The sequence below is a fragment of the Mesoplodon mirus genome (assembly GCF_964341445.2).
Source record: "Mesoplodon mirus genome assembly, chromosome: 7".
In the NCBI taxonomy this organism is placed as follows: Eukaryota; Metazoa; Chordata; class Mammalia; order Artiodactyla; family Ziphiidae; genus Mesoplodon; species Mesoplodon mirus.
The window spans coordinates 12,788,291-12,799,604 of NC_138983.1; the positions used below are offsets into that span (position 1 = coordinate 12,788,291).

The following is an 11,314-nucleotide window of genomic DNA, read 5'->3' on the forward strand; positions in this document are numbered from 1 at the left end:
CTAGGGCCCTCTGGGACTCATGTTTTATCTGCACTCTGTCTACCGTTTCTGTTCCATTCTCTTATGCTGCATCTTCAGCCCGGCTCACCAGCTGCTTCATGCTCTCCTGAAAGCCCCTTGCAATATCCCACCCCCCAGCCACCTAATAGCCTGCTTGAGCTGAGTATCCCCTTCACTCCTGAGTGTCTTCCTAAAGCTGCTCGACTCTACAGCCATCCCCTCCTTTCTCGAGTTGCCACTAATAGCATGGGTCATGGGGAGGGGGTCTCTTGGTCTCCTGGGAAGGGATGATTAAAGAGTCTTATAGTTCCCATTTCCTACTCATGCTGGCAGTGGCTGAAGCTCTACCTCTAACACTGCATTATCATACTGGGTTTTTTGGGGGGTTTTGTTTTACTGTCAGTTTACTTATGTGAATCATTTGTTAGATTACATGGTCCTGGAAGGCTGGTGCTGTTTCCATCTTGTTTACTAGTTTCCTCAAATCTTATCACTGCATCAGAGCTCAATACATATTTATTGAATCTAGTTGAATTTATGTTGCTAGATAGTGCGGTAACAGCCATTACCCAGAGGTTAAAGTCATGAGTTCAGGGAGCAACAGAGCATTCACGTTGTCTCTTGTCCCAGGATCAAGTTAGCCAGCTGGTGTAACAGTAGGTCAGATTGTCAGAGAAATCTTGAGTTTAAATATTCTGTCCTGATGTCTTCATACACGACACATATTATCAGTCATTCTGAATGTAGGGTCACGGTGAGGATGACAGAGGAGAACTAGACTGGGGTAAGTAGATTTGGATTCTTAGTCTTCAGCTTTGTTGCCAACTGAGACCCTGGGCCACACCTCTTAGGGCCTCAGCTTTCCCATCTGCAAAAGGAGGTTGGAGCAGACGAACCCAAACATGTCTTCTAGGTCTGGCCTCCCCTGATTTTGCAAGACGCACCCTAGCACTATATAAGGGGGGCCCTGGCTTCTGCAATCCCAGGCTGATGTGATTTCAGATCAGTTCCGGCTCCATGGTGAATCTGACACCAGCACTTAACTTGATACTGCTGCTGGCCAGCCCCTTCCAGGCGACTCACAACTTGCAGTTACTGATGTGAAGTTTTTGGATGCAGTGAACTCATTTCAAAAAGGATCCAGGGCTTCCCTGGTGGTGCAGCGGTTGAGAGTCCGCCTGCCGATTCAGGGGACACGGGTTCATGCCCCGGTCTGGGAACATCCCACATGCTGTGGAGTGGCTGGGCCCGTGAGCCATGGCCGCTGAGCCTGCGCATCCGGAGCCTGTGCTCCACAACGGGAGAGGCCACAACAGTGAGAGGCCCGCATACAGCAAAAAAAAAAAAAAAAAGGATCCAATCCCATGTGACAGGGGAGGGCAGTACAGTCACAGAGACACCAACACCCGCACTCTCAGAGAAGGCAGTGGGAGGGGTCATTTCTCTCCACAACTCATGAAATATTTTCCTTCTGGTCCCACAGACTCCTTTCTACTCCACGAAACCACTATTGTGCAAGAGAGAAAGGACACACATCATTCCAACACGTACACACGCATTTGTGGAAAGTCTGATAAAATACAACTACACAATTTCTCTTTAAAACCCAGTCATCCCCTGAAGTGTCTGTAATTTTTAAAGAGCCCGACGCGCTCCCACTTTCTAGTCGGATGCCAAGCGGGTGAGACTTCAGCGCACCCCTCTCCCCTCAGGTCCTCCAGCGCCGACGACGCTCTATGTGTCCGCCGCTAAGGCGGGCCGGGCTCGCATCTCTCTAGCCAGCTCGTCTGCTCTATGGTCTGTGCAGGGCTTCCGGTGGCGGGACGCTGGGCCGCGCACGCGGGAAAAGCCGCCCCAGCGTCCCCCCCATCCCCCGCTCCGCGTCCCCCAGCGCGCCCACTGCCCGCACCCGGGCCGTCGCGAGGCGACAGCTTGAGAAGGTGGGTGGTCGCCGTCCCCGTTCCCCAGGAGGGCGCGGGCCCTGCTCCCCCGCGGGATGCGCGGGATGGACCATTCCGCGTTGGAATCCGCGGGCAGCGGGCGAATCCATTTTAGGGGGAGGGGAGAACTGTGGGTCCGGTACCGCGTCGCGGCGGGGGCTCCGGGAGGGAAACCCTGCACTCTGAGCTGGGTTGGGGCGCGGGCGAGGTGCGGCCTCCCGGGCAGGCCCTGGGGCTCCGCTGCTTGTTGCCATGGCGCCCGGTGGAGTGCCCAGAGCGGGTGTCTGGTTGGGATGTAAGCGCTACTTCAGGCAGGCCCGGTTTTTCAGCCCAGGCTGGGCCTGGTCCCTGGAGTTCGGCAGAGTCGGCCTGTAGGTTCCCAGGCAGAGGAGATCTTGAGACATCCCAGGCAGAGCAAGGGTTGCCACTTGGCTCCATCCGTGGGCAGAACGAGGTGTTGTCCTTTGTACTTACTTATCTTCCTCTCTCGAATTCAGATTCCCAGTTTGCCGTGTATCTGCACACCTAACAGCGGCAGGTCAGCATGGCAGAAACACTGGAGTTCAACGACGTGTATCAGGAGGTGAAAGGCTCCATGGTAAGAAGGGTTTGGGTTTTTAATACAGGTAGAGGGAGGGAAGTGGAGTAGACGTTTTGTTTACTAACAAGAGCTTGTCTTGCTGATGTAGTAATATCATCAATGTAGCGACTTTGGAAAAGGAGTCAGAGTATGATATGTACTTGGTGTTTCCTCAACAAGAAGCAATACTGAGAGAGTACAAAAATAATACAATGTTAGAATTTGAAGGGACCACACCTGCTGCTCAGCCCTGAATCCCGAAACTGAGGACCTGCAAGCGTTCTGGATGCCAGGGACAGGATTAGAATCCACATTTTCTGGCTGCTTGTCTCTTACTGGCCCTCACCCCTTTAGCTATTGCTCCTGCGTTGCTATCTGGCCAGCCCAGAAGGGGTGCTGGGTGGGACTGACCCTGGTCTGCACTGTGTGCTGTTCCCGTGCATTTGGACCTGTTTTTCCAACAGAATGATGGTCGGCTGAGGTTGAGCCGCCAGGGCATCATCTTTAAGAATAGTAAGACCGGCAAAGTGGACAACATCCAGGCTGGGGAGTTGACGGAAGGTATCTGGCGCCGAGTAGCTCTGGGCCACGGACTTAAACTGCTCACGAAGAACGGACATGTCTACAAGTACGACGGCTTCCGGGAGTCGGTGAGGTGTCCTGTTGCCATAGCCCCCTTTTTACTGTGCCGTCTTCTTGATTTTTAACCTTCTAGAGAGAAGTGGGGCTCCTTTTTCTGATAACCATGTAAATGCTAGCTTGGGCTCCTTAGTGCAGGACCATTGAAGCTATTAAGCAATCAGTGTTCAGCTTTGGGTGTCAGTCTTGGGAGTTTCTTTGTGCCTTGACTCCGGAAGTGTTTCTACTATTTTGATTTTTTGGTGGTTTCTGCCTGTTGCCTCTCTCCAGGTTCCGGGTCTTACGTGATGCTTTAGTTTGGGTTTTGTTTTTTCATTTTGAACTGCTTGAGTTAAAGACTTCACTTCATCTTCATTTCCACTTTCGCTAAAGCAATACCTGTACAAAGTCAGAAAACCATTGTGAGGTGCATAGCTAGGAATGTCAGCCCTTTACTCCTCCCCCAGCCTGAGAGCCGGTCCCCAGAAACAACCTTTATCAAAAGCCTTTTTTTTTCTTGCGGTACGCGGGCCTCTCACTGTTGCGGCCTCTCCCGTTTCGGAGCACAGGCTCCCGACGCGCAGGCTCAGCGGCCATGGCTCACGGACCCAGCCGCTCCGCGGCACGTGGGATCCTCCCGGACCAGGGCACGAACCCTTGTCCCCTGCATCGGCAGGCGGACTCTCAACCACTGCGCCACCAGGGAAGCCCTCAAAAGCCTTTTAAATAGCTTTATAGCTGAGACTTTAAGTCAGTATGGGTTTCTGATAAAAGGTATATTGGGGCAGTTTCTCAGAAATAGATAATCCCAGAACGTTCAAGTTTGTGTTAAGGCCACTGGGGTTTACTGGGCTTGTTCTCTCCCTTCTCACAGGAGTTTGAGAAACTCTCTGATTTCTTCAAAACTCACTATCGCCTGGAGCTCATGGAGAAGGATCTCTGTGTGAAGGGTTGGAACTGGGGAACAGTGAAGTTTGGTGGTGAGTCTTGCGGAAGATTGAGGTCTGGGGGGAGAAGGAAGGATGAAGGGTTTCAGCCTTTAGCTTGTTTTACTCTCTTACTGCCACTGTTTCTGATTTCCTGTCAGTTTGTAATTTATCATGTACTTAAATCGAGGACCAACGGTGCACTGTGCCTAGTCCCTGGGGTACAGTATTAACAAAATAGCCTCAGTGCCCTGTCCTTAGGGAACCTGTAGTGTGGCGGGACATAGTTTATGCAGATCCAAGGGAAGAGCTTGTGGCTCCATATGCCTTTTCCCCCAGGGCAGCTGCTTTCCTTCGACATTGGTGACCAGCCGGTCTTCGAGATACCTCTCAGCAACGTGTCCCAGTGCACCACAGGCAAGAATGAGGTGACACTGGAATTCCACCAGAATGACGATGCAGAGGTCTCTCTCATGGAGGTGCGCTTCTATGTGCCTCCCACCCAGGAGGATGGCGTGGACCCCGTTGAGGTGAGGCCTTCCCCGGTTGCCTTGGCAGCAGGTGGTGTGGAGCAGGCCCCAGATAGCCCAGGGGTGGGGTCTCTGCTGCCTGATGATCAGTGTGTGCTTTTGCAGGCCTTTGCCCAGAATGTGCTGTCGAAGGCGGATGTGATCCAGGCCACCGGAGACGCCATCTGCATCTTCCGGGAGCTGCAGTGTCTGACTCCCCGAGGCCGTTATGACATCCGTATCTACCCCACCTTTCTGCATCTGCACGGCAAGACCTTTGACTACAAGATCCCCTACACCACAGTGCTGCGTCTCTTTCTGCTGCCCCACAAGGACCAGCGCCAGATGTTTTTTGTGGTAAGCAGAAACCGCTGGGGGTGCGTTGCCCTGGGTTTTGCCTGAGTCTTTGGTAGACGTATCTCACCAGCGTTTAGTTCACCAGCACGTTCTTGCGGAGCGCTGACTGGTGCTGAACTTGGTCGGCTCTTCCTTCCCAGATCAGCCTGGATCCCCCCATCAAGCAGGGCCAGACCCGCTACCACTTCCTGATCCTCCTCTTCTCGAAGGACGAGGACATCTCCTTGACTCTCAACATGAACGAGTGAGTGTGTCCCTGGCCCGGGCCGGAGGCAGGTGTGCCGGCAGGAGGCAGCAGTGCTCGTGACCACGTCTTCCTGTTTGCAGGGAAGAGGTGGAGAAGCGCTTTGAGGGGCGGCTCACCAAGAACATGTCAGGGTCCCTCTACGAGATGGTCAGCCGGGTCATGAAAGCCCTGGTGAACCGCAAGATCACAGTCCCAGGCAACTTCCAAGGGTGAGAGTGCAGGCCTGGGCCCGTGGCCTGCTGGGGATGGGCTGTGCCGTGTCTCCGTGGTAAACCTGTCCTGGGATGGGAATGCAGCTCTTTGGAGGCCTGGTTGGGTTGTAGCTTGATGGTGTCCGTTGCCTCCATCCTAGCAGCTTAGTGAGGTTTACTCACTTGAGGGCCTGAGCACACACTGTGCCCCCTGCTGCCGAGGCGGCGCTGACTGGGCTCCCTGCACCTTCCACCAGGCACTCGGGGGCCCAGTGCATCACCTGCTCCTACAAGGCCAGCTCGGGACTGCTGTACCCACTGGAGCGGGGCTTCATCTACGTCCACAAGCCACCTGTGCACATCCGCTTCGATGAGATCTCCTTCGTCAACTTTGCCCGTGGTACCACCACCACTCGTTCCTTTGACTTTGAAATTGAGACCAAGCAGGGCACTCAGTATACCTTCAGTAGCATTGAGAGGTGAGAGTCTCTGCCAGTCACTTCCTGGGCATCCTGGTCCTGACCCAGCCTCGACCGGGAAGGCTGGCATGGCCTGGGGTACTCTCCAGGGTTGGGACTCTTCCCTGACTCTTCAAGCCTTGAGCAGAATTTTTCTTTCGCTTCCTGGAATTTGGTCCTCCTCCTCCTTGGAGTGCTCAGGCTTTGGCTGCCTCTCCATTGCTTTCTTTCTGTAGTTTAAAAAAAAGTCGTTCTCCGTATTACGAAAGTTCTGTGTGTTTGGAACTAGCCCTTCTCCTCCTCCGCTCCCCCAACGATGGAAATGCTATCTCCCTCTTTCCTGGAATGAGCTTTGTGCCCGAGAACACGGCAGCTAATGTTTATTGAGTGCTCGCCGTGGGCTAAACGTTTTACAAACGTCTTCACGTTAATCCTCATAACAACCCTGAGAAGTATGAGATACAGACCAGTAAAAAGATGAACACATCCCCTCCCCCTGCATCCTCCCCTTGCTCTGTGCATATTGGTAAATAGGTGCACCTCCTTCCCCACCTTTAATTTCCCAGAACTCTTGAGACCATTATGGTTTCCTTCAAGGCTAGTGACTGAGTCTTCCTTCCTGCCATCTTCCGGGAGTCTCTGAGCTGTTGGGTTGGATAGTGCGGTCAAGAGCTCCAAGCCCCACAGTCTGTCCTGGCCCGTGGGTGTCAGGACAGCGTGGGGTCCACCCCTGTGTTGGCCCTGCCTGTCTAGTGATGTGGTACATCTCCCCACAGGGAGGAGTATGGAAAGCTGTTTGATTTTGTCAATGCAAAAAAACTCAACATCAAAAACCGAGGATTGAAAGAGGTACCTGTGTGTGTGGAAAGGATGCGCCTCTCTCCTGTTCTTTCTGCGGGGTGAAGGGGCAGGGGTTTGTCTGGCTTCTTTTTCACTCTCTTTTCTCTTCTTACTCTTATAGAAAAAAGAGGTGCGTGTGACCCCTTCCCCCTCCTGGTGCAGGTTTCCTCAGCATGACCATAGAGCAGTCTCTGCAGCCCCTCAGGAGCCCCCAGTGGGGCTGGGAGAGGGAGGGGCTTGGACTAACCCCGTCAGCAGGAAGTCTGGGGCAAACGCCCTGCACGTTGGCTGCGTGTGGACAATCCAGCCCCAGGGTCTTCTGGGCGCTGCTCTGATCTACTCACAGGCATGGGGTGCGCTTTTTTGAGTCTGCAGGCGCCAGGGTGGTTTGCCCCTCACTCTCACCTCTGCCCTGACTAGGGCATGAACCCCAGCTATGACGAATACGCCGACTCCGACGAAGACCAGCACGATGCCTACTTGGAACGGATGAAGGAGGAGGGCAAGATCCGGGAGGAGAATGCCAATGACAGCAGTGATGACTCAGGAGAAGAAACCGGTGGGCTCACCTTGGCAGTGCTGTGCATGGGGGCGGGGCGGCTCTTCCGTGGGGCGGGGGCTGGGCGTCTGGGATTTCCATGGGGGCAGAGTTGATGCCTCCTGTGCTCTTTTTCAGATGAGTCATTCAACCCAGGTGAAGAGGAGGAGGATGTGGCAGAGGAGTGAGTTTTGGGTCCACCTCGTGGGGGTGAGGTGGCGGCCTATAAACTTAGGGCACCAGAATATTTCTGGACGTTCCCATGTGTCAGCGTTACCTACTGACCGAGGGTGGAAAAGTGACCTCCCGTGAAGTGATACGTGGAAATGTTTTGGAGGTTGTCAAGATGCTTTGTGAGTGCAAGGCACGTTGTGGAGCCAGAAAATGACAGTGGAGAGAGAATGGGAGTAAGGATCAGTGCTTGCCAGCTTCCCAGCTGGGGATCATTGGGTCAGGCGTTGCATCGCGGTGTCCTCACCTGTGAGATGGCAGTATTCTCCCCGTGCCGTATTCATCAAGACTCTTGATCGCTGATGTCAGAAACACGACTCAGACTGACTTTAGCGTAAGAGGGAATTTTATAAGCTCATGTAACTGGAGAGTCTGGTGATAGCATTGGCTTCAGGCACTTGGACCCAGCTGCTTATAAGCTGCGGGGAGTCTTTTTATTTCTTCTGATTTCCTTACTTTTAGTTAGGTTTGCCCCATGCGGTGTTAAATGACCCTGAGAAGCTTTGGACAGGCTTAATCCTACTGGTTGAACACCCAGAAGTGCCTGCGTCTCAGAGCAGTGGTAAACAGTGAGGTTACTGCCCCGTCCTGAGTCTGAGTCACTAGGATGTGCTCTGATGGGCCAGAACGAAGCCATTTACCCGCCCTTAGAGCCTGTGGTTGGGGTGAGCCCCTCCTGAATGGGGCAGGGTGGTTCCCAGCAGGAAATTGGACCTCTCTTAATCCAGAAGAATTGGGAATGAACGTTGGGCGGCAAAAAGAAAAAAAAAATCTGCTAGAGTTCACTAGTTCTGCTCGCCGCATACTTACGAGGTCAGTGAGCAAATGCTTGTGAAAATGCCTTGAAAACGGCTCAGCACCATTCAGGTGTAAAGCAGCTCCACCTTCTGAGGAGCTCCAAGTGTAACAGGTAGGAGTGTTTGTTGTTTGCGTAGGTACTGGGTTGGACTGAAGTTGGTTTTCCCCACTTTTTATATAGTAACTAATTATCTCTTCATCGGAAAAGACTATAGGGCAGATTAAAACGATTAGATCAAAGGAAGTGGTGAAATGGACTTGGGGCATGTTCTGGGCAAAACAAGACAGTGGTTTCGTCCCCAGGAATGTGGGGACAGCGTAGGACCTGGGTTAGGTAGGCCATGACCAAGGAGAGCCACTGAAGCACATTGGTTCATTTGTTTCTCACTGATTGATTCAGCAAGTAACCCATTGCCAGGCTGGGTCTGGAGAGGATGTGGTTGAAGCCACCTCAGCACAGGGGAGGAAGCAGGGTTGGGGCCTGGTTGGGGGAGGCCACGGTCCTCCTCCCTCTCTCCTTTCTGGGCAGGTATCTTTGGGCTCATTTTCCTCCTGTCCTGAGGTTGCGGGGTGCTGTCCTCTCTCCCCGAGTCTAAGCCCCACTCTCCTTGACAGGTTTGACAGCAACGCCTCTGCCAGCTCCTCCAGTAATGAGGGTGACAGTGACCGGGAAGAGAAGAAACGGAAGCAGCTTAAAAAGGCCAAGATGGCCAAGGATCGCAAGAGTCGCAAGAAGCCCGCGGAGGTAGAGACTCTGCTAAGTGGGAGGGCGCTGGGGAAGCCGTTCTCTTTACCTTCTCCTGTCCTCCACCAGTAGGGCCTGCTGACCGGTCCTCCGGGGCTGATTTTTATAGTCAGTGATGATGGGCTTGAGGAATGAATATCTTGGAAATTTTTCACTCTGGCCCTTGAGATAATCAGCTTCTGGGAGATTTGAATTGGGGGCAGGCTTCTTCTGTGCCAGGAGCCCAAGGAAAGGGGCCCCTAGTGAGCTTGACCCTGGGGTGCAGAGGGGAGGAAGACATGGTCTTTGCCCTTGGGGAGCTCTCAGTCTGGCCTGACGCTACTTAGTCTTCTCTCCATTTTATCCCCCTAAGAAATTGTCCAGATAAGTTCTTTGGGAGAATGGGGGGGTTTGTGGAAATAGATGGCCAAAGGCATTTGGGTTCTTACGTAGGTAAAGAAAGGCAAAGACCCTAACGCCCCCAAAAGGCCCATGTCTGCCTACATGCTGTGGCTCAACGCCAGCCGAGAGAAGATCAAGTCAGACCATCCTGGCATCAGTATCACGGATCTTTCCAAGAAGGCAGGCGAGATCTGGAAGGGAATGTCCAAAGAGAAGAAAGAGGTAAGTAGCAGCAGACATGAGGGGTTGGTGGGACTTTTCTGTATTGGTTTAGCCTATGTCAGGGAAGAGGCCTCATTTTTCCCTCTGTTTTTCCTCTGTGTGTGTGTGTGTGTGAGTCAGGAGTGGGATCGCAAGGCTGAGGATGCCAGGAGGGAATATGAAAAAGCCATGAAAGAATATGAAGGGGGCCGGGGTGAGTCTTCTAAAAGGTGAGTATTGGGAACAAAATGGCCCAGTAACTGCTTTCTTGGCAGATACTTTTGCAATTCCGGGTTGAGGATTGGGGTATTAAAGATAATAGATATGCTTCTGACTGTGTTGGGCAGTGCTTCCCAGATCTGGGTAGGCAGTTGCCCAAGTATGGGTAATGTGCTAGAGAATTTCCTAAGTCACTTGGATAAATATGGCTCATTTTCCTAAGAGGGTCAATTTTATTTGAAGGTATGGGGAAATTAAAAATACTCATTATTATGGAGCATAATTCACATGGATTTTTAAAGATAAAGTAAGAGGTTTTAAGTAAATTTTGCATATAGGGCTGCTTCAGGGTAGCCCCTGATACTTCCGGTTATTCATTTATGATGTGCTCCCTTGGGGCACTTGGGGCTGAGGTGGCTGGCTGTGCACATTGAGAGTGAGCTGGGCAGTGTGGCTGGGATTGGGAAAGGCCCTGTTAAAGCCAGGAGAGATTTGGCCTTGGCCATGGGTGGGAACTTGAGGGCCCAGCCCCTTTCCCCTCTTGCTAATCTAGGGATAAGTCAAAGAAGAAGAAGAAAGTAAAGGTAAAGATGGAGAAGAAATCAACACCCTCTAGGGGCTCATCATCCAAGTCTTCGTCAAGGCAGCTGAGTGAGAGCTTCAAGAGCAAAGAGTTTGTGTCTAGCGATGAGAGCTCTTCAGGAGAGAATAAGAGCAAAAAGAAGAGGAGGCGGAGTGAGGTGCGTGCAGCAGGAGTCTGGGGCTGTGGAGCCTGGGAGGGTGAGGGGCCTCTGAGTTGGCGGGGCAGGTGTTTCTGGACCAAGAGTTGTGGTTGGCCCTTAAGAGAAGTGAGAGGTGGAATTCTGTGGTTCTGAAGGCTAGTGCTGGAGTCTAGGGAGGGGGTTGGGAATTGGGGACTCTTCACGGAAAAGTGTCTGGGGGGCACACCTGGACTCTACACCTTTCCATTTAAGAGACCTTTGGTTTTCAGGACTCTGAAGAAGAGGAACTAGCCAGCACTCCCCCCAGCTCCGAAGACTCGGCGTCAGGATCTGATGAGTAGAGAGGAGGAAAATTCTCTCTTCTTGGGCTTTACCCTGTCACACCCCCAGTCTCCCCGCCCCGTGTTTTGGTACCAGTTTCTCCTCGTATGAAATGTAGTCCTTGGATTCCGTGCCATCTGAACAAGCTCTCCTGCTAGTATGCACTTCCCTGGGGCAGCAGGGGAGGCGTCTTACTCTGCTGCTTCACAAGGATGGCTCTTTATAATTAGGGGAGAGATTGGGTGGGAGGCAGGGCAGTGCAGGATCCAAACCCTTGTCTTGCTTTCCCTACCTTTGGGATATAGCTGCTGCTTGTCCTGGTCCAAGTTGCTGCAAGCAGGGGTCATGTGAGGTCAGGTCTGTAGCTCCTAACCGGGGCCTATTTCTACTTTTATTTTGTATTTCTGGTCTGTGAAAAATCAACATTTAATAAAGGGAACTGACTTTGGAAACCATGTCCTTATGCCTTCTCTCTAGCCCTGTTGTATTGCT

General features: G+C 52.5%; 1 protein-coding gene across 2 annotated transcripts; it reads left to right on the forward strand.

Moving 5' to 3' along the window:
- Window positions 1–1,803: 1,803 nt before the first annotated feature.
- Window positions 1,804–11,274, forward strand: SSRP1 (structure specific recognition protein 1). 2 transcript variants are annotated; one of them, XM_082628302.1, is made up of 17 exons: window positions 1,804–1,940; window positions 2,438–2,538; window positions 2,985–3,170; window positions 4,013–4,118; window positions 4,404–4,594; window positions 4,700–4,930; window positions 5,071–5,174; window positions 5,258–5,386; window positions 5,626–5,847; window positions 6,603–6,675; window positions 7,087–7,225; window positions 7,343–7,388; window positions 8,849–8,978; window positions 9,411–9,581; window positions 9,702–9,790; window positions 10,333–10,519; window positions 10,771–11,274. In XM_082628302.1, the coding sequence occupies exons 2-17, from the start codon at window positions 2,485–2,487 to the stop codon at window positions 10,840–10,842; spliced, it is 2,130 nt and encodes a 709-aa protein (XP_082484428.1). In that variant the 5' UTR covers window positions 1,804–1,940; window positions 2,438–2,484; the 3' UTR covers window positions 10,843–11,274. The 2 variants fall into 2 exon arrangements, with proteins under 2 accessions (XP_082484428.1, XP_082484429.1); XM_082628303.1 differs by lacking the exon at window positions 1,804–1,940 and adding an exon at window positions 2,215–2,235.
- The last annotated feature ends 40 nt before the right edge of the window (window positions 11,275–11,314 follow it).